At 31.7% G+C, this 25,801-nt stretch overlaps 1 protein-coding gene and 2 non-coding genes across 6 annotated transcripts in view; all 3 read right to left on the reverse strand.

The window, feature by feature from the left end:
* Nucleotides 1–822: 822 nt before the first annotated feature.
* The window catches only part of LOC145241423 (cell division control protein 6 homolog), a 25,607-nt gene continuing 628 nt past the window's right edge, over nucleotides 823–25,801 (reverse strand). The window contains exons 1-11 of one of the 4 annotated variants that reach the window (XM_080104366.1): nucleotides 23,083–23,141; nucleotides 21,096–21,211; nucleotides 16,926–17,324; nucleotides 15,109–15,311; nucleotides 12,053–12,231; nucleotides 9,880–9,986; nucleotides 7,202–7,341; nucleotides 6,888–7,053; nucleotides 5,460–5,674; nucleotides 3,940–4,080; nucleotides 823–1,750 (exon numbers count right to left, since the gene is read on the reverse strand). In XM_080104366.1, the coding sequence (XP_079960492.1) occupies nucleotides 1,661–1,750; nucleotides 3,940–4,080; nucleotides 5,460–5,674; nucleotides 6,888–7,053; nucleotides 7,202–7,341; nucleotides 9,880–9,986; nucleotides 12,053–12,231; nucleotides 15,109–15,311; nucleotides 16,926–17,324; nucleotides 21,096–21,211; nucleotides 23,083–23,126 (1,800 nt within the window). In that variant the 5' untranslated portion in view covers nucleotides 23,127–23,141 and the 3' untranslated portion in view covers nucleotides 823–1,660. Of the gene's footprint in view, nucleotides 1,751–3,939; nucleotides 4,081–5,459; nucleotides 5,675–6,887; nucleotides 7,054–7,201; nucleotides 7,342–9,879; nucleotides 9,987–12,052; nucleotides 12,232–15,108; nucleotides 15,312–16,925; nucleotides 17,325–19,841; nucleotides 19,993–21,095; nucleotides 21,212–22,027; nucleotides 22,133–23,082; nucleotides 23,142–25,801 lie in introns of those variants that run through there. The other 3 variants (XM_080104368.1, XM_080104367.1, XM_080104370.1) reach the window with 3 other exon arrangements.
* LOC145241887 (small nucleolar RNA SNORA79) lies at nucleotides 7,428–7,581 on the reverse strand. Its single transcript, XR_013862613.1, has one exon. It is a non-coding gene; the product is annotated as a small nucleolar RNA SNORA79 (small nucleolar RNA).
* Nucleotides 11,146–11,299, reverse strand: LOC145241888 (small nucleolar RNA SNORA79). The gene has a single exon (XR_013862614.1). It is a non-coding gene; the product is annotated as a small nucleolar RNA SNORA79 (small nucleolar RNA).

A 25,801-nucleotide genomic window follows, 5' to 3' on the forward strand; every position in this document is an offset into this window, starting at 1 on the left:
TTCGGCCGTTTTGCCCTCTGGCCTTCATCAGGTGTTTTGTATCGAACCGGGGAACCGTTTGTTAGGAGTCTCGAACCCAACCCTTTATTATTATTATTATTACGGGGGTACTGTGTTCGGACTCCAGCTAGGCTCTGGGACATAGTTGCTGATTCTGTTTTGAATGTTACTTTTCATTGCCTTCGTTCAGGATTGAACTCAGCAGCTTTGGGTAACTGTAAACTTTGATACAACGTCTAGGACCACTCGGCCATGTCACTAGAACAAATACAGACAATTACATGCATTTACTTCAGTTGCGTCTATTTACTTGTTTCACGTCCATTGTCATGACATTAGTCAGTTATATAACAGATGATCAACTTGGGAAGGAGGATAACAAAACCAAAAATAAACAATTTTTTTTTTTTACAAGTTTTTAAAATTTTATTTCTTTGTTCAAAATGCAATTGCAAGTTACATTTGCCATCATTTTTTTTTTTTTTTTTTTTTTAAAGAAACATTTTGATCAGAGAAATATTCAACAAGTTAAAAAGTTTGTGTTAAAACATTTACAAATTGTTCAAATAAATTAAAAACCATGTACAATATTTTAAATTTCATTATAGACAAAATGTTTTGATTTTTTTTTTTTTTTTTTTTAATAAAAATAAAATTTACATAAATTAAAACCTTGCTTATACAGTATAGGGCACATATGAAAATTGCATCCACATTAAAAATTCTTATAAATATCCTCACACAAAAAAAAAAAATTTTTTTTTTCTTTCATTATATTAGGTTGGTGTAAATATCATGTTTTTTGACTTTTGCACCAACCTAATATTTAGGTAAATGACAGACTGACTTATCTCCCCTGCTTTATGGTTATTTTCGCTCTTATCAATGATGGATCAACAAAATACAAAAACTGATTTTTATTTAAACTTTAACTAACCTGATAGTTTTTGGCAAAGATACTTATTTTTTCCTAATACATAGATATATAAAGAATTTTTATTTAGAATGTGAGTTTTATATGCTGCATACTGTACAAGTGCCGGAAAAAAAAAAAAAAAAAAAAAAAAAAAAAAACTAACATGAAATAAAAACAAACTGGTTTTAGTGATTTCAGTTTTTCAAAATACTTTCGTAGTAGACATTATTTCTGGATTTGCTAGAATCAGTCATTTTCGGAAGGAGATTAAAAAAGTGTGGCGGTGGATGTAGTTAAACTATGTTTAGATATTAGACTCATACTTTAATTTAAAAGTTTGCACAGAAGAATTTAGCTTAACTTATTAAATAAACTCACAAAACCAAAACGCTTAAAAATACCCTCGAACCTATACTGTTAAAAAGTAAAAAAAATAATTTAGATTTTAAAAAGTCAAACTCATTGTAAAAGCATAAACTAAAAAGGATTAAAAAAGTTTCATTCATTAATGGGAATTTGAGACATTTTGAAAAATCGCATTTTAGTAAAAGGAAAGGGAGATAATCTTGAAGAGTTTAAGTTCTCCCAATAAAACCATATTTGTTTGTTTTGATTACATGTTTGTCTGAAAAATTGCTGCCAAATTGCAAGGGCAAAAAGAAGGTTTTCACCTTTTCTATGTACACGTTTGAATGAACAGTTAAAAATCTTGAAAAGGCAAAACATTTCATATAAAATTCTTTCTCAAGGCAATCCTTTTTCCATTATGTCTGCTACAAATACCTTGTCTTTCAATGCATCTTCCAAATCTGCTTCATTTAAACGGAGGCTGACCTAGAAAACGAAAAAGGAGAAACAATAAGTCAAGTTTGTTTTATTTTTGAGTGTTGTTATATTACAATGAAAGAAAAACTTAGTCAAAAGACAAAATGTTAAAATCCCACTAATAGACTGGCAACTAAAACGGTTATCGCAACTGTCAAATTCAACTATACAAAATCTCCCGGTCTGAAATTTATAAAAGGCCTTCAAATTTTGTCAAATATTCCATCATAAAAATTGTTGTTGTTTGAAATAAGTTTTGCTTTCAGTTTAGCAAAAAAGTTTATTTTTGTTATTGTCGTCTCGTTTATTATATATTTTTTATCTCAATTATTTTTATTTTAAATTTTCTAATTATAAATGGTGAAAACCACTGACTGCATGTTCAATACTTTTTAATAGTGGAAAAGTGTTATTGATAAATATGTAATTTTTTTTAGAGAGAGAGAAAAAAAAAAAAAAAAAAAAATCACAAGAAAATCGATACCTTTCAAGGGATTTTTTAAAGCTTAAAATAATTGTAAAATCTATAAGATAATACATAATATTTTTATTATTTTTTTAAAAATTCAATTTTCACGCCACACAAGGCACAGCCACTTTGAAGTAGGAGGCTACTATTGGGGACATAAGTTGCAGGGAGATGAGTAGCAAGATGTTTGTTCACATTACATTTGAACTTCTACATGTCAGTACAGTTGGGAAAGCAGAATCCCGGAAGGGAGTTCCAAAGACTAGCAGTTCTGGGGAAGAAACTATTGGAGTAGAAGGCTTTCTTACACCCAGGGATCTCTATTGTGAAGGGGTGGGACAGCTGCTTGTCGGGGGTAGTCACGTCGAGGGGGGGGGGTACAAGTGCTTGTAGTTTGTTAAAGCATTCACTATTAAAATACTTGTAGAACAGGCAGAGAGATGCAACATTTCATTGGTGGGACAGAGGCTGAAGCTTAGATGACAGTTCAGGACCTATCAGGTTAGCAACTCTCTTTTGAATCCTGTCCAGGGTGAGACAAGTAGCAGATACACCAGCCCAAATATGAAAACAGTACTCCATACATGGGCGAATGGTGGCCTTATATAGGTACAGGATACTTTCAGACACAAGTAGCTTTATATTACTGTTTATTGCATAATTACTCTGAAGAAACCATAAAATTCATCTTTATTTATTAACTTCTCTCCGAGAGTTGTTGGAACCTTAACATTCTTGTGAAATTTCTTGAAATGTTATTTATATGATGATATATGAACTTTAACGAGTCTTGCAAAAAACAAAAAAAAAATCCCACTAACTTTTTGCCAAAAATCTTGATTTCTAAAAATATGTATGTACCAAGTGTTTTATTTATAGGAGAGTCAATATTTCACAATTTAAATAAAACTTTTCCCTTTCAATTTGTATATGTTACCCCATTTCTCAATAGTTAAAAAAAAAAAAAAAAAATCTAGATACCCTGGGACTTAATGGTTTAAACAATAAGGAAAAGCAACTCATAAATAAGGAAATTTATAATGAGAGGGGAGTAGTGAATCAATACTGCGTCGGTAATACATGTCGGTAATACGACTGGTAGAGGTGATAGAGTTATACAGCATTTATGTACCACTTTGTAGGTAAGTGGGAGCTCATTTCCCACACTTCAGGCATAGCAATCCATTAAGAGAATCTTCGGTGTGCGACGATGGAATAGTGAATGACTGAAGTATGCAGAGGAAGCAACAACAAACAGGCCTTGATGTGGCAAATTCACTTGGAGTCAGCTTAGTCCACCTACAGTGAATGTTGTCACATGTACAAGAATCTAGACCATATTATCACCTCTCCTCCTCAAAACTCACCCAAAAGAGCAACACTGGAACACTAAAATTAGCAGGTAAAAATAGTTTGCACTAAAAACACCAGAGAAACATTTGTAGTACATTATATGAATAAATTAGGAAAGTTCTACATGTGATATTGAAGATTAGGTTTTTTTTTTTTTAATGAGAAAATATGACAATAACTTTTTCCTCCCAACTAATTTGGTTTCTGGGGACCCCAAAATGAATAAATAATTAAAAAATAAATAAATAAGTTGCTATAACTTTCTTAATATTGCACCAATTCAGCATATGTAAAGTTTGTCATTGGTATCTATGATAGTTTGAGTTTTAGTCGAACAAATGTGAGGGGGGGGGGAGACAAACAAAAAACAACAAACCTTAGTTAATCGCGGTTCTTTGGCCTTCTTGCTGCAAATAATTCCACGCGTGTCCAATAGCGAACACATGTTGATAAAATCCGACTGATCCACTGCGACCACATTATAACGTTTGCATACTTTCTGGAAAACATTATGTAACTAAAAAAAAAAAAAAAAAAAAAAAAAAAAAAAAAAATTTTTAAATTCAAAACTTGGTGAGTATCACAACTAAACATAAAAAGTTGTATGGTACGGTTTTGTTATTTTAATTACAGCATGGCCGCTGAGATGATTATCAGGGCCACAATGATTAAATCGGAATTGCTTTATACGTGATGAAAATAATTAAAAATAAATTCGATGTTTAACTCAATTGGTTATGATCTTTTTATTTAAAAATCACCCCCCCCTCTAAGCTGATGAAACAATCGTACACAAATTAAAGTTAGTGTTTGAATTATTAAAATGATTAGACTTTAGTTTACTGCTTATTTATTCATAATATTGTGTGTGTATAACACTGCTGGGGAGTCATGATTAAATATACGGTTTTGTTTTTAAATTCCAAAAAAGTTTCATGTTAGACAACTGATGATCCCAGAAATAACATTAGGATTATCGTGAATTCACAAAAGCAAGTTGATGCAGTGACTGCAGACTTACTGACTAAATAGTTTCCCAACAAATGATAAAACAAAAATTCAACAATTTTTTTTTTTTTTTTAATATAATTTTAAAGGTTAAAAAACTTCCAGGAATATCCTATTATAAATTTTTGTACTGTTTGTATGTGACGCGGTTTGTCTCAGCCTACAGGCAATCCACCTAGGCAAGTTAGGTACCGAAATGAAGCTTATGATCCAGCAGATGTTTTAGTGATATTTATAGCCATGTCTGGTGTATGGAAATGCAAAAAGAACTCCAATTTGCCCAGCTGGGCAAACTTGGGTTCTTGTGTGTGTGTGTGTGTGTGTGTGTATATATAAATATATTTCTGGAAATCACTAGATTGGTTTGGTTGTCTTTGTTTTACGGCATATCAACCCGTTTCAGATTATTTAATGCCAAATCCAGTGATTTTGAAGAATTGTTTTGTTTTTCTAAAGTCGGTTTCTATTTAACCTATAGTTGGGACCCTAACAGATACTATCACTCTGCGTCAGAGTGGACCCGAGAGTAATGGCACTTAAAGGGTGGCTCCACACTCCCAAAAGCCCACAAGCTGGGGCATCATCGGATATAGTTTAAGGTCATATCCAGGACCGGGAATCACTGTGGAAGATGATCGTTCTACCAGTTGCACGATTTGAAATCCTCAGATTAAAGTCAACATTTAAAATCCTGTGCCAATAATCCAAACATGTTAAAAAGGTAGAGAATTAAAATCGATTCATGTCTAAAAAAGCAGAGAAATCTAGAAGACTGTCAGTGTGAGGAGGAGACACAGACACCCATCTCGAAAGAATCAATTAAGGACTCCAAAGATTTCAGACAATTCTGGCGAGAGAAAACAAAGGGAATGAAGACGCCAAACTTACGTTGCCAAGAGTTACTTCTTTTGCAGGTTTTTTCCCTTTCTTCAGCAGAAGCAGCAAAGTACAAACTGCAATCTTTTGTTGGAGAGGAATGCTTTCCGAATCTTGTGTGGATGCGATGACCCGACAACCGTACACTTCACTGATCACACGGGCAATGTGAGGAATGCCAATCTTTTTCAACGGTATGTCACTCTTTTTTGTAGGACTGTTGCTTTCTGGAATGCAGATCAAATTTTTTTTTTTTCAAATTAAGTCATAACAGAAGAAAATTAATTTGTAATGACCAGATACAATTACAGTAGCCAACGAGTTGAAAATTTTATAATGTAAAAAGAAACGGAATAAAAATATTTAAATAATAAAATATAAGGGTTTGCTTTACTATACAGATACGAAAAAGTTGTCAAACAAATATGTTTGAAGTAAAGGTTATCAAAGGCAAGATGTTTTTTCTACTCAACTGGATAAATTTTTAGTGTTTTTATTTAATGTAAAATGTTTATTCAGTTTGAAGAAAAAAAAAAACAAAGCAGTGTTTATCGGTATATGTCAAATGGGAAAATGAGTTAAAACTAAAAGACTATACAAAATACTGTTAGAAGTCCACTCAATATATGTCGGCCTATGTCACGGTAACATAGTATGTTTCTTACAGTATTTTGTATAATTTTTTTAGTTTGAACTCATTTTCTCAAACTTAATATATTCAGCCGTGAGCACGCTGCCATTTGTCTTTTTGAGATACCGAATAAACACTTTTTCGAACCGAATAAACATTTTATATTAAATAAAAACACTAAAAAAACTTATCCAGTTAGGTAGAAAAGTAACTTATCTTGCCTTTGATAACATTTATATATTCGTTCTTTGACAACTTTTTCATATCTTTGTGTATAGTAAATCAAACCCTAGTATAATATTTAATATTTGAATGAAAAAAAAAAAAAAAAAAAAAAAAAAAAAAAAAAAATAATTAAAATTTTTTTAAATATTTAGTTGCCTAATCATGAGAATAGAGTTACAGAGTTTAATGTGAGGAGAAATATCCAGCTCTCAAAAAGGAGTATTCTAAACAAAAATATTCAGTCCCACCAGTCCTCTTATGGTGAAGAGCATCTTAGAAAACCAGGAAAGAAACCACCCAACCCTCTCATTGTAAAGGGCAGTAATGCTTGGGAGGAGGAACCGAAACTAGTGGGGGGGGGGGGGGACAAAAAAAAAAAAAGAAAAAAGAAAAGAAAACCCACATAATTAGAGAAAATAAGAAAAGAAATTATGCCCAACTTTTCAAGTTAAAAGGAACTGCTACCAGACATGGTAAGCTTTCTAGTTAATTAGGAAACATTTTCATTTATTATATGGCCTTTCTCTACAAATGTAGATATCTATATGGACATTGAATTGGAAAAATATGAAGTTTATTTTTACCTGTTGGTTTGAGGATATTTTTAACCCTGATACTAGTTTCCACAGTTTCTATCGCCCTTCGACAAATATCCAAAGCTCTTCTCATGTCTCCAGCCACAGCAGCAACTTTACGAGCACAAAATTGAATGGCACTTGGTTCTAACATACAATAACCGCTCTCTTTTACCTTGTAAAAAAATAAATTTAAATAAAGTAAATTAATAACAGAATAACATAAAAACAAATAGAAAATCTGATCATAAAAGTAATTTTTTAATATATCAAGTAAATATTTATAGATGTAAAAAAAAAAACAAAAAAAAAAAAACCCTCACCTGCTCAAGCCGGTTTTCAATAATCTCAACAATTTGATCTTTTGTATAAGGCACAAAATTAAGTAAAGCGGGTTTAAATTCGAGTTGAGCTTGGAGACGAGGTAGAATTCGATCAGTCAAATCCAGAGCATTTGCCACACCTGAAATGAAAAAATTTATTGAAGATTTGCTTAAATTATTGACCAAGTTGTTTTTTTTAATGTATTTATTCTGAAACAGACTTGTGATATGTTTGAACTTGCAAAACCTTTGACACCGAGAGACCCAACGACCACCATTGGTCAGGGTTAAAATGTCCAAGGGTGAAGAAGTCCAAGTTTTATTTATGATGGACTAAAACTGCAGCCTTTAATTCTTCAAAGGTGCAGGGAACGCCATCAATATATAATTCAATTTTACATTTCATTTCTTTCAGAATATTTTAAAACCAGCCGGATTTGCTGCTTGCTACTACTCTGCTAAGTACGCCACTTCGAGATATTAATTTAAAATAACCATTTTATTAACTGCTGCAAATATGAAACAGTATTATTCAGTCAGAGATCAACATTAAGTTTGGTAATTTAGACAAATTTATTTTTATCTTTTACATGTGATTGAAAAGAAAATAGAAATCAATTTGTCCTTTTCCCTTTTGAGGTCTAATATTTGAACATGAATGTAAAATAAAATATTGTGAAACAGAAATATTTATTTTAAAATCAAGACAAACACTAATGTAAAAAGAAATTAATAAAATGTCATTATCAAAATCAATATGCAAATTAGTTATCTTTTTGATTGATATTACATACACAAGTATCTTCAAAAGTTAAATGCAAAACAAGTTTTGACTTTAACTGTTAGTACAAGAAATGGACCCAACTTTTGAATTTAGTCAAATAGCATATTAAATTTTGTATTTGGATTATTCAGATTACTGTTCTCATTTTGAGTGGATTAAATCCAAAAATTAAGTTTCCAAAGTTAAGACACCGGAAGTGGACTCAGTTTAACTAAATATGGAACGGAAGTTACTAAGCATGAAACGAAATACACAACCATACAAAAACACTGTTTTATCATGAAGCAATAAACACATTAACTTATTTTTTCTACATTTCCATAAATATATTTAATATTCATCATCATATCTTATTGCAATAGAAATTAACCCATCGCATGGCGGTACTGTTTGCCTCCTTACGGTCTTGGTTTGAGCAATGAGGACCCAAATCGGCAGTTTTCCCTAAGGTGGTGCATCGTTTATACCTCTCCACACAGAAATATTTAATATTTAAAATATATGAATGATAAATGAAAATATTTATAGATATATAAAAAAGAAAGAAAAGACTTAAATAGTTTACATTTCTATAAATAATTTAAATATACTTAAATGAAAATTCATTATTTTCGTTCCCGATAACACAAGTGCTTAAAAAAAAAAAAAAAAAAAAAAAAAGCGTTTTTTTTTTTGTTTCATGATAGCACAAGTGTTTTAAATAAATTTTAAATAAATTATTTCCATATGTAGTGACTTCCGTTAGCTAAACAGTGTTCACTTCTGGTTTGCATACCAAATTTTTTGGACATAACTATTAAGCATTTGTGTTTAAATGTATCTTTAGAAAGAGAAAAAAAAGAAAAAGAAAAAGTTTATTACTTTTTATTGTTTCATGATAGCATGAGAAATGTTAAAACTATTATAATTTTTTTTAAGTAAATTATTTCAATGATTTTGTATTTTGTTTCATGCATAATGACTAGGGCTATAACAACAGCATATTCCTTTCATTGTTTTGATTCTCAGGTATATATCCATTGATATCTTATGTTTTTATGTAGAGTAATGTGGTTCTCGGTTGATTAACTTTGTTGGATATATAATTGAGAGTAAAAACAATGAAAAAATATGCTGTTGTCCCAGCCCTAATAATGACTCCCGTTCCATTTCATATCTTAGCTTTACCGTGTCCACTTCCGGCATCCAAACTTTAGGAATTGAATTTAGTCTTTGAATGTTATTTTCACATATTTCAGCTCGTTAAACAGGATCCCTTTTTTTTAACTACAGAAGTAGCATGCTCTCATAACTGAATAAAAGTGTTAAACAGTTCGCAATTATATTCTAAATATCATTCACACTGAGATTGAACCTTCAACCCCGAAAAGGTGTGTCACTTAGAAATGAATTTACCTAGTAAATTTATCCATCAAGTCATGGGTCTTTGCAAATGGATGAAGACTTCTACCTGGCCATGGATGATTGAACGAGAGCATGCTACCTCTGTAGATTAAAAACAAGGTTCCGTTCAAAATTTGGTATAGATTCCCCTAAAGTTCGACAAGATACACATGAAGGTCTGCGATTACATCGACCAAAACATTAAAATAACATTCAGATGAGACAATCATGTGAAGGAGGCAAATCATACCAAAGTTACTAGCGGTCTTCATCAATTCACTGCCTCATCACAATACAGCTTCCTATTCTACTAGCTCGGTTCCAAGAAGAGCAGGTTTGTGGAACTCTTTCAGCGAACGGTTTTCCTCCTATCTATAGCCATTATCTTGTAAAGATAAAAGGTTAATTAATAGGCATCTCCTGTGTTTGCAGTAATCATTTTTTGTTCTTGTTAGCTTCTTACACCAAGTGGTTTCATGCGGTGAAACGATTACCATAACAAAAAACTCACCGATGAGAATCAGAGACGATTTTTCCAGTGTCGGCCATTCAAACAGCGTGTAAAGGACTTCATGCTGTTTACTGTCTAATTGATCAATTTCATCCAAAATCCACACACTGAAACAAGATCAACAAATCAATTATACTAAATAAGAGTGAAATCAATGTTTAACTCTACAGCACTTCCTCTACTGAATACGTGTTAACGTATGCTTTAGTTCTGGGATTGCGTTATGTTGGAGAAATTACATAAAAGTTTTTTTTTTTTTTGTAATTTAGTCATAATTTAATTGAACAAACTACTCAACTCATTTATCTTATTTATGTACCCCCCCATGTCAATTCAAACAACTCAGATTTTACTATATCAACAAGAAAGTGACATATCAGCTGATATATACACACACACACAACTAAATATTATGTATGCATATATGTAATAAACTAAATGCAGAAAATAAAACTATCACCAGGCAATGTTGAGAGAGCGAAAGAGACTTTCCCCAAACACGGCACTGAAGGATAGAAACTCAGTTTTAATTTACCCATAGATTTGATGCTGAATCTAATACCCATCAACGCTGTATAGTGATTATAATTATTTTGTCCATTTGATTTTGTTTAAAGTGCATTCTGCATTGCTGGTAGTAATAATAAAATTATAAATATTGATTGATTTTAAACTAGCAGTAAAAAAAAAAAAAAAAAAAAAAACCCTAATTTAATGTTATCATCGCAATTGCTCAACGAAATCAGCAAAGTGACAAAACAGATTTTGAAATAAAACTTGATTTCCAAAGCAGAAAAGGTTAAATTACAAGTTTCTATGGTTTGGTATTTCTTTGTTGTTTGCTTATATATTAGATTTCTTTACTGTTAACTATACTATACTTTTGCCTAAACTTCTAGTAAAAGCATTTGCATATTACCTATAATCTTAAATCTATACAAATTATTTTAAAGAAAAAAAATTTTCTTGCCAATTTGTCTGGTTTATTTTTAATGTTCCATACTAGCTTTATTAATTTGACAAGGCAACGTTTTTCAAAAGGTGTTAAACAAAAAAAAAATAAATAAATAAATAAATAAAAAAATAAATAAATATACTGTGTGCTGTATGTGCTCTCCACTTATCTCAACATTGTTTCCAGTAGCCCTGAATTTCTTACCACCTGAATCAAGCAATGTTGACTCAGGAGAGTTGTGGTTGAGATTATTCAACCCTTGCTTCACTGACATGATACATAAGCACAAATCATTTAATTGTTCCAAAATTTAATGTTTGAACTTGCAAAACCTTTGACACCGAGAGACCCAATGACCACCATTGGTCAGGGTTAAAATGCCCAAGGGTGAAGAAGTCCAAGTTTTATTTATGATGGACTAAAACTGCAACCTTTAATTCTTCAAAGGTGCAGGGAACGCCATCAATAATTAACAAAATTAAAATAAAGAACACTTAAATTTTATGTAAACTTGACAAAACTTTAAATATTTTCGAAACAGCAAATCCAATACTTTTTGCTTTGTGTGATGCATTGTTGGTTTGGTTTACTTCAGATATATATTATCACATGCATTAAAAAAAATGCTATCCTGTAATAGATATTTTAATAGGTATTATACAAGATAAAATTCTTGGTACTCATGCATTTATTGAACAGTGTTGAAATAACATTTAGAAATCCATTCTTAACATGGGGAGAGGAGGGTGTTTTCTAACTATTCTGTACATTTACTTAAAAAAAAAAATAAAAAAAAAAAAAATTAAAAAAATAAAAATCGTAAACCTTGAAATTAACATGAAAGCACTATTTTAAAGATTCTGTGGTTCAATAAGTGCACAAGCACCAAATTCTTTGACTACTTAAACAGAAGTTCTGTCATTCCTTAAGAGCAAAGTGTTACCATTGTCGGCCAAGAAAAGAATGTACGTAGTATGAGAATGCATGAAAGTAAAACAAATATTTTTACTATTCCATCGTAGGATGAAAGACTGAAGAGAAAAATTTGAACATTGTCTATAAATTTTCATAAGATGTGAAATTACCCCCCCCCCCAAAAAAAACCCAGATCAGAGGGAAATAACACGATACAATTCATACAGGCCCAGTTTGTTACATTGCATAAATAAGGAAACAATTAGGGAAGGGAAAAAAGAAATTTTTTTTTTTAATAATTACTTTGCTATTTTGCTCTGACATACAAATTTTTCCATTTTCCTGCAAAGTTCTCGCTGTGAAGCTCCATTTTTAACGGATTGTTTCCCAGTGATTTCCATGTAAAGTTTTGCATAAATATCCATGGAATCTTTCACACCCATGCAATTGAGGTAGACTACACTGCAGTCACATTGGTTGGCCTGGTAGAAATAAAGAAAAGCAATATGCATAAATAAAACAAACGAATAGGAATTTTCAGATTATACATATTTAAAATAGTCAAAAATTGAAATATTATAGGATTTCAATCTTAATGGTCTCACAGTTTATCTTAATAATTTGTAATAAAAGGATGGAAGAAAGCGAAGATGGATCTTTCTATAAATAGATTGACAGTTTGAGTTTTTGAGAAAGGAGTGGGATTTTTTGCTGAGATTATTAAAGATGTTCCTATTTACAATGCCTTCCAATGAGACAGTTAGACACCAGGGTCTTTTTTTTATGTGGAGAAAAGGAACAAAAATAAAAATTATCTCAGTCATGAAGGATTTCTCCACTGAAAGATAAAAAATTGAAGTGTAGCATCTGAAGAACAGATACTACACTTTGATCTTGGCCAAGAACGTCTGCTCTTATGGATTAAGATTATTAAAGACGTTATTCTCATATTTACTGACCTTTTGAAAAATAAATTTTATGAAGATTTGTAACTCAAAAGACTGTCTTTGATTGTATTTTCTTTCACCATTCCATTTTTTTTTTTCTGCATTGCCTTAAATACAGTCGCAAATAAAAATGAAAATTTGGAATTAAATTCAGTAAATTAAAAAAAAAAAAAAAATTGACGACAAATTTGTTATTCAACAAGTAATACAAAAATTTAAAGCTTTCCCTTAATTCATGAATTTTCCATAAATAGCACATAAATAAAAAAAGTCTTTAGCAAAATATCATCAGAGCTATTTATTGAAAATCCATGGATTAAGGAAAAACCCTTGAATTTTTTTTTGTATTCCTTGTTGAATAAATTTGTCATGAATTTTTTAATTTACGGAATTTGATTTCAAATTTTCATTCATAATAATGCTTTATCTTGTATATTGAGCTTTATCTGGTTGGGATTGTCTTATAAATATTTATACTAATTTTGATTTTACAGTACTATACAGGGTGAGTTACAGAAAACGGATTTAAAAAAAAAAAAAAAAAAAAAAAAAAAGAACGCTCCTTGTTCTCGCTAAGTTTTGTTTCCTTAAAAACATGTTTCCCATGACTCACCACACACACACACATATATATATATATATATATACACACACACGCGGGTGTTTTTAAGGAAACAAAACTGCGAGGGAGCAAGGAGAGTTCTAAAAACATCTGTTTCCCATGACTCACCCCCTATAAGCTGTAATCTAAGCATTTCAAAATGTTACACACACACAGTTGCATGCAAGTTGTCAAATGTTATGACCGTGAACAGAAAGAAATTATGTCCTTTTCGTGGCAGCCTAGAAGATCCGACTGATCTGCAAAATCTTCAAAGCAGCCTGAATAAATTTCTTTAAAAAGGCCATTTTGAAATTACTACACTCTCGAGTCTCAATTGGTCACTATATGACCAAACCACCTCACAAGGATTGCTTATTGTTCAAGAGAAAAAATATCAATGTTTATGACTGCTGCCATTTTGTTTCCTCACTTGATTGTGCATTAAGCACTCAAGTATATTTGAATGATGAAGCTATCGAGGTTGGCTAAAAACTTACCTTGACGATACCATTGAAGCACAGGGAAGAACCGGTGCTAGTACGATAGCAAGGGTTAGGAATGGATGTAGTAAATTCAGAATTTGTCATTCCTAACGAGTAAGTATTACCATTGTCGACCAGAGGATCCATCCATCCATAGCCTTGAGCCCCTGGAGAGGCATAGGCCATCCACAACTTTGTAGATGTTTTTGTGGCAAGGAGTTCTTTTTTCAGTGTGATGGATCCACGCCCAACCTTCCCAGAAGGTACATAAAGCACCTAGTCTTCTCAAATGGTCACCCATCTGGTACTGGCCAGGTTCAATGTTGCTTAATGTTGGTGATCTGGTAAGAACCAGTGTGTCAACGTGATTGTGCGATACATGGATGCATGGGAGTAAAACTTGGTTGGTGAGGGTTGAGGACATGCATTGCATGGAGAGAACTAATATGATGGATGTGAAATCTGAATCTTAAAGACAAACTTAGATATGATCTCAGAGGAAGATTAAATCTAAAAAGTATCGGGAGACGTATATAGAACAAGAGCCTTTGTTGATTTGCTTACATTGAAAGGAGAGCTTTTGGCTTAGTGCATGTAAAACAGTTGGAGTAGAAGGATAAATTTGAGAAAGAGATGAGGACCTGGCCAGAGAGATTGTAAAAAAAAAAAAACGGACAAACTTATCTTTAGTTGACCTTTAACAACTAAATATTTTCGTTTACTAGCCAAACCAGCATGATTTTTAGAATGACATGTTCGTTCTGTGTACATCATAAAGATTTTTCTGTGTGTGTGTGTTTTTTTAAAAATAAGTGTAATTTTAAATATACCACAAATTTAATGTTGATACTTGAAGGTATAAACATTCTAATTTCTTCAGATTTTTTTTTATTAAAATAAAAGAAAAAAAGGAAAAAAAAAAAAGAAAAAGAAAAGAAAAAGAAAAAAAAAGAAAAGAAAAAAAAGAAAGGTATATTGTTCTATTAAACATTTGTTTAAATAATTTAACATTTTTTTAAATATATAAAATGGACAAAATTGAAAAGATATTTTTCACTCAGTAGTGAGCTTTGGGAGATTATCAATGAAAGAAATCAGTTGAGACAAAGCATGAAGCTACTTTATGTCATAAGCTAACAAGAACAAAAGATGATTTTTGCAAAGACAAGTCTTTGGTCTTAATTCTTGAAAGATCAATTTTTCTTTAACCAGGTTTTGGGATTTTTAAAGGAAAAATTAATTTTAGCAAAAATAAATAAAAAAGGAATTGAACACTGCAATATATATATATATATATTTAATTTGTAAAAAAAAAAAAATTTTTACCTTTAGATTTTTCATCATTTCTGTGAGAACGGCAGTCTTTCCTGTGCCAGGAGCCCCAGATATGTATAGACTACCACCTGTTCGTGCAGAAACATGTTTGTTAAGAAAAGTGTTGATCTCTGCCTGTTCTTTCTCTCGACAAATCACTCGATCTGGCTGTGCAGTATTCAAGACTTGCTTTGTTTTGTAATAACATTGATTGGCTAAAAGAAAGATTAACGCAGAAAAAAAAAAAAAAAAAAAATTATTATTAAAAATTACTAAAAGTGAAAATGGAAATCATAAAAAACTTGACCCCCTATATTAAACTGGCCTGGATGCCTGGCGTTGTGTGTTGAAAAAAAAAAAGAAAGAAAGTTGAGGGTGAAGGAATTAATATTTTAAGCCAATTTTTCGATATTTGTTGCCTGCAGGGTTGAGCTTCAAAATGATACTGATCTCGTGAAAATTGGTCACCTTTGTTGAAAGTTTTAGGCAAACATACATACATTTAAACAGACAGGCGAGATTTATATTATGGATAACAGTGATTCTGCTTAAAAGTTATGGATAATTTTTAATAGTGCTTATTCTCTAGTTCCATTTATATAACGATGCGATGTTAATGATTCCCTCCCATCCACTGGATCTCTAGATGACAGAGTCAGTGTGAAAATATAAACGTTAGCAGTGAACACTGGACACCATCTTGCAGTCTACTTGTGTATATTTAATCAGGTATATCTCCATGAAATGCATACAAATACCAAATGTAAAGTTTAGATTTGGCAGGTGTTAGACGCTACTAACACTGACAAAGTGACTTGATAGAGTGCGGGCTGTTGATCTTGATTAGGGACACATAAGTGCTAATAATGAAAAACTGTTTTACAAGGAAGTGTATCCTCTATAAAACTTTTGCTTTAAAAGATTTTCACACGTGCATCTAGCCAGATGAGATGTGCGGTTGAAGGCCCACAAGTATGAGGGTGAATACTACTGCTTAAACTGCACGCACACACAGTTGAATGCCTACTGGAGAGAATTTGAATGCCTACTAGACACTACCCTCGAGTGACTAAGATCTCTCTGTACAGGGGTTTGCCAGAACAACCTGGCATGAGGATAACTTTTCCCTAGAAGTAAACTTGACCAAACATTCAAAATCCCATTCAGTATTCGCTGCCCAAATAAGATGTCACTTTGGCTAACTTACATTAGCTTTTCCGAGGAATAGTGCACCTTCTCCAAGTGATGTTACCTCCAGACTAGATAAATTCTTGTCTTGGAATCCAGTAAGACCAAGAGACCAAACTAAAAGATATACAACATATGAAAATAGTTAATTGGGGAGAGGAAAATTGTTTTCAATTTCTTTACTAACCAGTGTTTGAGAGATAAAGAACTTAAATGAAACATTCGAATATCTTTGTATTTTATATAGAGTTCAAGTATTAGCCCCAGCTAGTGGGCCCCTTGACCTAGTAGGCATTCTAAAAAGAGGGTGGGGGAGTGTGATAATGAAGGACCTAGATTAAGTTGTTATAATCTCATTTCCAATTTGTGCTAATTTTACTTTCAGACCTAGCTCTCATTTTTACAGCAGGAAATAATTAAAATGTTAATCCTAGTCACCAGAGATAGGGTTAACATATTTTAATTAAAGTTTGTCACCATAAAAACAATTTCTATACAATCATAAATTTTAAAATGCTCAAATTGGAAAATGAAAGTTGAAAGCAAAAAAAAAAAAAAAAAAAAAAAAAAAAAAAAAAAAAAAAAAAAAAAAACACCAATACACAATCGTTGTTAGAATAAGCGTAGAATGATCAACTTACTATCATGATTCTTTTTGTTCAGAATTTCTCGACACGACTTGTGTTTAAATTCTTTGGCTGGTTTTTCCAAAGACTTGACAGGAGTTTTTTGCGGACTCGACAGAGGACTGGACTTCAACGGAAACAAACATTTCCGCATCTTGGCAGGCGACCCCAAAACGGAAGACGGGTCTCTTCTCCGTTTCTGTGGTGAACATTGATTTTCATCAGTTCCGAATAGTGAACGATTATGGCCTTTTCCTCCTGGGGAGAAACACTGTTTGTTGGGGCTTGCTGGATAATTTCTTTGGACATTTTTGATGGGGGAGAGACAAGTACGATTGAAGCCGACACCAACTGCAACATCTTTATGGGAACTTCGACTGGGAGTGCCAGGTCCATCATCACAAGGAGAGATTTCTGAAGACAAAAAACAATTTTAAAGAATGAACTTAGAAGTGCTTACACACACACATATATATATATATATATATATATATATATATATATATATATATATATATATATATATATGAATGAAAAATCAAACTTATACATTTAACATTTTGTCTTCATGTCAAGAAAAGTGATTTGAAGAAATAAACACTAAGATTGAAAGAAAAACAGAATTTGACTAAATGTTGAATATTTAAATTTTGATTTTTGTTTTTCGTCACAGAGTATTACTTCATTATATATAAAGTAGTAGCATTCATGTGTGTGTATAATTCTCCTGCAGACCACACCACCAGACCAATCATGACGAAACTTGGCATCATGATGATACCCCACCTAGGGATGGTCAAGGTCAAAACCTGTGTATGTGTATAAATATATATATATATATATATATATATATATATATATACACGATCCTACAGTTCACACCACTGGCCCAATCATGACCAAACTGGACATGATGGTCTCCAACCTAGGGATGGTGCATACCATTTTTCAAGAAAGGTTAAGGTCATATTTGGTGCAGCTCTTCATAAATTCCCACACCCAAGGATGGTGCACACCAAGTTAAGGTATTTTTGCTTCCTCTTTGATAAAGAATGTGTTTGTGATACTAAAATGTTAACCATTGTGATTCTTTTTAATTATTTCAGTTTTTATCTGTAATAATATGTGTCATGTGTGATATAATCTTTAAATCATAAAGTTCATAGTTGGATTTCAATTACAATTTTTTTTAAGCACCTTAAGTAATAGTTGGTTTTACAATATCGATTTACTGCAAAGATGTCTGCAAAGCAGGTACCCGAGTGTATAGCAAAGTTCTACACAAAGCGCGGATATCTTTGCTAGTATATCTATCTATCTATCTATCAGTGTTGGGATGATTACTCAGAAAAACCTGAACTTTTGGGATATCGAAAAATTTGGTACCCACTTTCTGATACGAAAATCAATTTTTGAATTATTTTAGTTTTGTCTTTGTTTAAATCTTAATTTTCCATCAACGATAAAATTTTTTTTATGAATGTTAAACTATCAGCAAAAACTGAAATTTATAGATCACCCCTCTACAAGTGTACTTTTTCTGAAAATATACGCACATAGTACATGGACATTACCCCCCCCCCCCGCCCAAATCTATAGCTAAGCAGATTTACAAGGAATCAGAAATTTAGAACAGAATCAGTCAATGTATAGAAATCTGCAAAAATATTGGAACCGTCCCATCATTAATATATATAATACACACACAATTTAAAAAATTTTACAGGTTAGGAAAACATTGGTACTGTGAATTTCAGATCCAATACATGAGAACCAGTTTATAGAGAAATATTGAACTCTTCAGCCTTTTTAATCTTAAAAAATGCCAAAGAGGGTCCAAATTTATCAACTATAAGCGGGTCCTTCTGTATTGGATTTGAAACCGGCAGTACTGATGTTTTCCTGTCTGGTAAAATTTTTTTTAAAATAAATATGCTCTTATATTGAACCTTTCTTTATAATAGAGCATTTTGCGAGCCCTTCCCCCATAAACAGCACATATTTGTATATATGTTACACAGCATTTTTTTTTTGTAACAAAACTTTTCTTTCGTGAAGACAAACATTTTTAATAAGAAATTAGTTAAAAAACAAAAACGAGTGCTCCATGCCAAACTTATAAAGTAAATATGGTATTGTGGTGACTAATCCCTAATTGAATGGATACATTAGTCTGCTGCACCATATTGTAACAAAGATTTAAAGTTTTACCTAGATCGACCCAGTAGTTTCTAAGAAAAATTGAACCAACAGACAGAAATATAATACAGACTAAACATTTTGTCCATTAAAAACTGGGAGGAGTTATAGCCTGTTGACTTAGAACGAGTTCTTTACACCAAATCGATGGCTAAATATGGTTATGTTTTTGCTTGTTTTTGCATTAAATACTAATCCTCACCGTGCATTAAGCAGATACCATAGCATTCAGTTTGCTGCACCATATTGTAACAAAGGTCCATACCAAACTTTGGCTACATTGGTCCAGTAGTTTGAGAGAAAAAGTGGAATGGACAAACTAAGAAATAACAGAAACTTAAATGAAAGTGACAATTTAAAAAATTAAAAAAATATTTTGATATTGAAGTGGTGATTATATGATCATCACTTTAATATCAATGCAAAATATAAACGAAAGGGAATGATAGGACGATGATAATATTGCAAAAACCCAGCATAAATATCAAATACTAAAAACGAATGTTACATAAAAATAAGTTTACAATTGAATTATGAAGTTTAGGATATTGTTCATTAAAAACATAAAATGATCAAAATTTGAGAATTTCGAGTCTAATTATTAAAGAAATTGCTTTTCAAATAGCATTCTTTAGATATTAAAAGAAAATTAATATAACTAGAAATTTCTATTATAGTTTGTTAAAGAGTTGGAGAAAAAAAAAAAAAAAAAAAAAAAAAATTCCAACTTACTTGTGCCATCAGCCATGATTGTAGTATAGAGTTAAATTTTTAAACAAAACTAAGTGAACAGATTGTTATAACAATCCTATTTATACAATAGGGAATTTCTATCCTCCAAATCAAAGTTGGATCAAATGTAGAATCTTGACAACCAATCAAAACATTTGTTTATCATCATGTAACACCTAAATAAAACAAACCTCACCCCCGGGTGGATACACATAAACAACTGTAAAAACATTGTCCAAAGTCCAAAGGTGACGAAATGTGTAGTTAGTATCGACTTATACCAACTATTTTTGAGGGCATTTATAATTTTTATTTTATTTTAAATCGCTCCAGACAAGCCATAAAGCTATTTTACATAAAAAAAAAAAAATTATCACAAAGACAAGGTGTCTGTTGGCCTTAGTTTTGTAAAATCAATTTTTATTTTAGTGTTTATGGCTTTTGACAAAAATTAATTTGACCAGGGGGGGGGGGGGGCTGAACACTGGATTAAAAAAAAATAAAATGTGTTAAGATATTTGATTAGGACTCAAAATATTTGGCTATACATCTTGGTAGAGGTCCAGAATATTCATACCAGATGGTAATCTGGTTAGTTTATTCATACAGAAAGGACATTTATTAACCTGCTGAAGGTTCAACAAAAGGTCAGGAGTGGTTTTAAAAAGCCAGTCCCCCTAGATAAAAAAAAAAAAAAAAAAAAAAAAAAAAAAAAAAACTGGAAGAGTGGACACTCAGAGATTACAGATAAACAAAACCACTGACGTGTGATTGTTGAGGACTTTTCCTAAATTGCAACGAACACATACTTTGCATTCATGGAGGGAACATTTCTGTAAAATATGCACCATACAGAAAGAGCACTCTAGTTTGCTAAAAAAAAAAAAAAAAAAAAAAAATGCCCGGGTAACCCTGCTGGTATTCCTCAGTAGAAGCGTCTCAAGTGACACACCTCGAAGGGAGAAGGCAAAGCCTGGGTAGATGGACACTTTAAAACTGTACAGGAATAAATACATACCTCAGCCACCAAGCCATTTAGACAATGGCCTGCACTGTGAGCTTCACGCCCCCCTCCCTCCTTCCAGTCAATGTGAAACATCAGATGAATGACCGGTCAAAGGTTGTTTGAGGTCAAAAGACTCAAACGGCTAAGAACATTTTTTTATAAAAATAAACGGGCTAAAGATAAATAAAAATGTATACAGGTGCCCCCCCTCTCACTACTACCCCGAACAAATAAATCTTAAAACATACCAGATTTGGTGGGACTTTTAGTTGGTATTTTTTCCGTTTCACTTTTTCGGTGTCGGGTCACGTGTTTACGGACAGAGAATTCAAGTTTTCTTTGAATTTTCTGGACCATTTTCGTTCTGAAATAAAAACATGGTAAATTCATAAACACGACGGCTGTTTAGGAGAAATATTGGTGCGAATGGTGCGTGTCCAGAATTTCCCCACATGAAAAAAAATTAAAATAAAAAAAGAAATAAAAAGAAACGGCAATGTTCATACCTGTGACGGAAAGAAAATTTCGGGTTTGTATTACTGTACACACAGATTCGAAAAATTTGTCAAAAAAACAAATATATAACAAATAAATGTTATCAAAGGCAAGATAAGTTACTTTTCTACCAAACTGGATATATTTTTTGTGTTTTTATTCAATGTAACATTTATTCAGCTCGAAAAACACGCAGTGTTTACTGATGTATTGGAAAATTCAAAATGGCGGCCGACTCTCTCTTAAACACGGTAAGTTCGAGAAAAGGTGTTATAAATAATAAACTAGACAAAATACTATTAAAAAAACACCGAATATATGTCAACCTATGTCACGGTAATATATATTGAGCGAATTTCTAACAGTATTTTGTCTAGTTTATTATTTATTACACCTTTTTCCGAACTTACCGTGGTAAAGAGAGAGTCGGCCGCCATTTTGAATTTTGCAATACATCGGTAAACACTGTATGCTTTTCGAGCTGAATAAACATGTTAAATTGAATAAAAAGACAAAAAATATATCCAGTTTGGTAGAAAAGTAACTTATCTTGCCTTTGATAACATTTATTTGTTATATATTTGTTTTTTGACAACTTTTTCGAATCTATGTGTACAGTAATACAAACCCAAAATTTCATATACCAAAATATCACAAATCAAAAATAAAAACGTATGTAACAAACCAATTTTTGCAAACCGCCCACGTGTAGAGTTAGGGGGTCACAACACCGGTCATTTGTGTGTTTGTAGATTTTAATTTTATCACCCAGTCTTTTTTCCAGACGAAAAAAAAAAAAAAAAAAAAAAAAAAAAAAAAGATGGCTGATATATTGAATCAACTACGGAAGTAAATATTTTTTTTAAGGAGTGGTTGGTGACTTGTTAGTGAATGAAGGTTTTAAATTTGTTAGCCTATACAAATAAATAAATACTCCCTCCCCATTCATTCTACATCATGTAAATGTTTAAACTTTCACCCATGTGTTTATTTTCTAGTTTCCAAGAGGTTTATAAATTATACATAAATGTAAAATTAAGAATCAAGTTTTGGAATATATGACTAACTAGCTTTAAATACAAAACAATCTCATTTCATTTCAGATTAATAATAAAAAAAAACTATTAGGACGTGGTTTTGTAGTCGCTAAATGGAGTTTTCAGATTAAAAAAAAAAAAAAAAAAAGATTTTTTTTTTTTATCAATTCTGATAAGTTACAATGGTAACTTCCAAATTATTCAGTAGGAATTACTGGATATTACCGAATTATATGAAAAAAAAAAAAAAAAAAAAAAAAGTGGCAGGTGAAAAATTGCTATCTTGTTTGGTAAAATTTTACATTAAGGCTCACGTTCGTATATAACGAAATTTTTGTATAATAGATTTTGGTGTGTGCTAAAAACGAATCTGAAAATCGTTTCCGTCGCAAAAAAATAGTTTTCATATGAAGAAATTACTTTTTCGAAAAGTGGGTGATCACTTTTCCAAGTAAATTAAACTTAAAATGAGTACCCACTTTCTGGCCACATGAGAGAGGGGGCATTTTAGTGTTTATTGGCTAAAAAGGTTCCGATTTTTGTTTTCATCTTTCAATAAAGACACGGGGAAATTAAAAAATAAAGAAAAAATCGGTATTATTTTACTTTAAGGTTCGTTTCACATTATTATAGAAAAAAGTTTTTTTTTTGTAGTTTTCGGTGTGCTTTAAAAGAATGGTAACCGTTTCCGTCGCAAATTTACCGTTTGTATGGTATTAACCCCTTAGCTCTGGGGCTATTTTTCATTTCACAGCCCAGCCTTCGTCTATGCTACGCACGAGCATAAAAAAGGCTGTAGTTTTCCAAATATAAAGCCATATAATTCTGTTACCACAGGTGATGGTGGTGGTCATTTTGTACGCGCAAGCGCGAGCACATAGGCCATGATGTGCGCACTTGCGCGTACAAAATGGCCACCCGTGATAACAGAATTACATGGTTTAATATTTGGAAAACTGTTTTTCGTCTAAGTTTAATTTTTCGCCAGTATACTGACAAGGCTGTTTGGTACGGGAGTGAGTGCACATTTAACAGCCTTCGTTTATGCTCGCGCGTAGCGTAAACGAAGGATAGGCTGTAAAATGGAAAATAGTCCCAGAGTTCAGGGGTTAATACCATGCAACAGAAAAAACAAAACAAAAAAACTAGCTAATAAACACAAAAATGCTTCCGCTCTCAAGTGGCCAGAAAGTGGGTGCTCATTTTAAGTTAAATTTACATAGAAAAGTGATCACCCACTTTTCGAAAAAAATTTCATATGAAAAATTTTTTTGCGGCGGAAACGGTTTTCAGATTCGTTTTTAGCACACCGAAATCTACAAAAAATATTTTGTTATATACGGACGTGAGACGGGCCTTAAAGTAAAATAATACCCGGAACTGTGTCTTACGATCGTTTTCAAATTATATTTTTTGCTGACGTACAAGATTAAGTAAAATGATTTTTCAACTACTTAAGTAAAATAGTTACCTCCCTTAGAACAAGGAGTTAAGATTCCGGATTACCAAAATTAAAAATCCAGTACGCTTGTAAATACTAAGAATACGTTTGAAATTATGTACATATGCTGAAATAAAACCGAATCGTCATACACCTGAAGTATGAGACATAATGGCGATTATTATTTTAACAAAAAAACGAGACAATTTTTCATCGCATTTACTACAGTTTTACGGTAATACCATACGTATTATCGTCATTACACTATTTTTAACGGAATAAAAAAAAAAAAAGAAAAGTTTAACCCTCAGAATCAATCACCAACAAAAACAACATTTGTCTAAAATCACAAGTTAAATATAAATTGAAAACATGTGTAAATTTAATTGTTCTTTTGCGATTCAATAAATGGCGCGCTTAGTTTATAACCGGGAAAACAAAATCACATTTTTAGTAACATGTTGGCTTATTGTACATGTTAAAGTTTAGACGAATCTGACAGACTTTCTAATGAGTCATCACTTTTCGCCTTGATAAGTAATAACGACAAATATAAGTAAACATTACAAATAAATATTTGTTAGTTTCGGATTTTAGTTTTGTTTTTATTAAATTATTGAAGAAAAAAAAAAGGTAAAATTTTACGACGCGCCCCAGCGTATTATAAACACCCCAACCTCCCCATGTTAAGAACGGCTTTCGTAATAAACACCCAACCTCAAAAGCTGTTCTTAACGTGGAGAGGCTGGGGGGGGGGGGGATTCCGAAAGCCGTTCTTGGGGGTGGTTGGGCGTGTTTATAATACGCTGGGGCAGGTTGTAAAAAAATGGACATTCGACCACAAAAATTGGAAGTGGTATCAACAGTTCGTATATTAAGAGACATTTCCTTATGTTACCGTGCTAGTTTTTTTCTTTTTGAAGTAGTATTTGTGTTATATTAAAATACGGTACTCATGCAAAGAGTGCCGTGCTCAAATAGTAACGTTATTTAAAAGACATTCTTAACATGGGGAGGGTGTTTTGTACTTATTCTGTATTTTAACCTTACAATTGAATAAAAGAAGAAAAAAAAATCTTAAACGTGGAAATACGATTTAAAAAATAGCGCGGATCAGTAAGTGCATTAGCACCTAAAATTTTAGGGTTGGATAATATGTTTTTTTTTTTTTACTTCTTCGACTGTACAGTAATACAAACTCAAATTTTACGATATCTTTTGCGAGATGAAAGTACAAAATTACAAACACTAAGTTAAGAATATCTTTCTAAATGTTATTTCAGCACGGTATCTTGTTTTATAGTATTTTTCATAACAAATTTAACAAGAATCATTATTCGTTTTCTTTATCGACAGGATTTCAGTCACACACTGAGCCGATTACAGTTTATGATTTGAAAGTAACTTTTTTTCTTATTTTTTCATTTTGCTAACATTTATTTAGTGCTTATGCATCTAGGTTACCGCGAAACATTTACGATATTTTTTATTTATTAAATTGTTAGGTGAAAGCACAGGATAGTCACAACAGCGTCGTAACATAGAACATAAGGTATTTATGCAGTTTATGCACCTATATAAAATACTTTATAATTTACTTGATTTTTGGAATGACATCTTCATTCCATGACAGGTACATACATATTTTCCTGCAATTTATTTTTGTATACTATAGTTTTAAATAAGCTCCTTAAAAAAAAAAAAAATAAAAAAAAAATAAAAATTAGAAAACAGAAAATAAGGCCGGTACTTATGCACTTACGTTACCGTGCTAAAATCACATTTTTTAAAATGCCATTCTTAGGTTTTTAATTTATTAACGTTATTGAAAATGCCATTCGTGGAGAGGGGGTGTTTTGTAATCATTCCATACTTTCACCTAACAAATTTAAAAGACATCATAAAACTGGAAAATATTTAAAAAAAATATCACGGTTAACATAAGTGCTTACGCACCAAAAGGTCTTTTGGAGGCATTTTT

This window comes from Euprymna scolopes, chromosome 20 (genome assembly GCF_053919585.1).
Source record: "Euprymna scolopes isolate OS-2025 chromosome 20, ASM5391958v1, whole genome shotgun sequence".
Lineage (NCBI taxonomy): Eukaryota > Metazoa > Mollusca > Cephalopoda > Sepiida > Sepiolidae > Euprymna > Euprymna scolopes.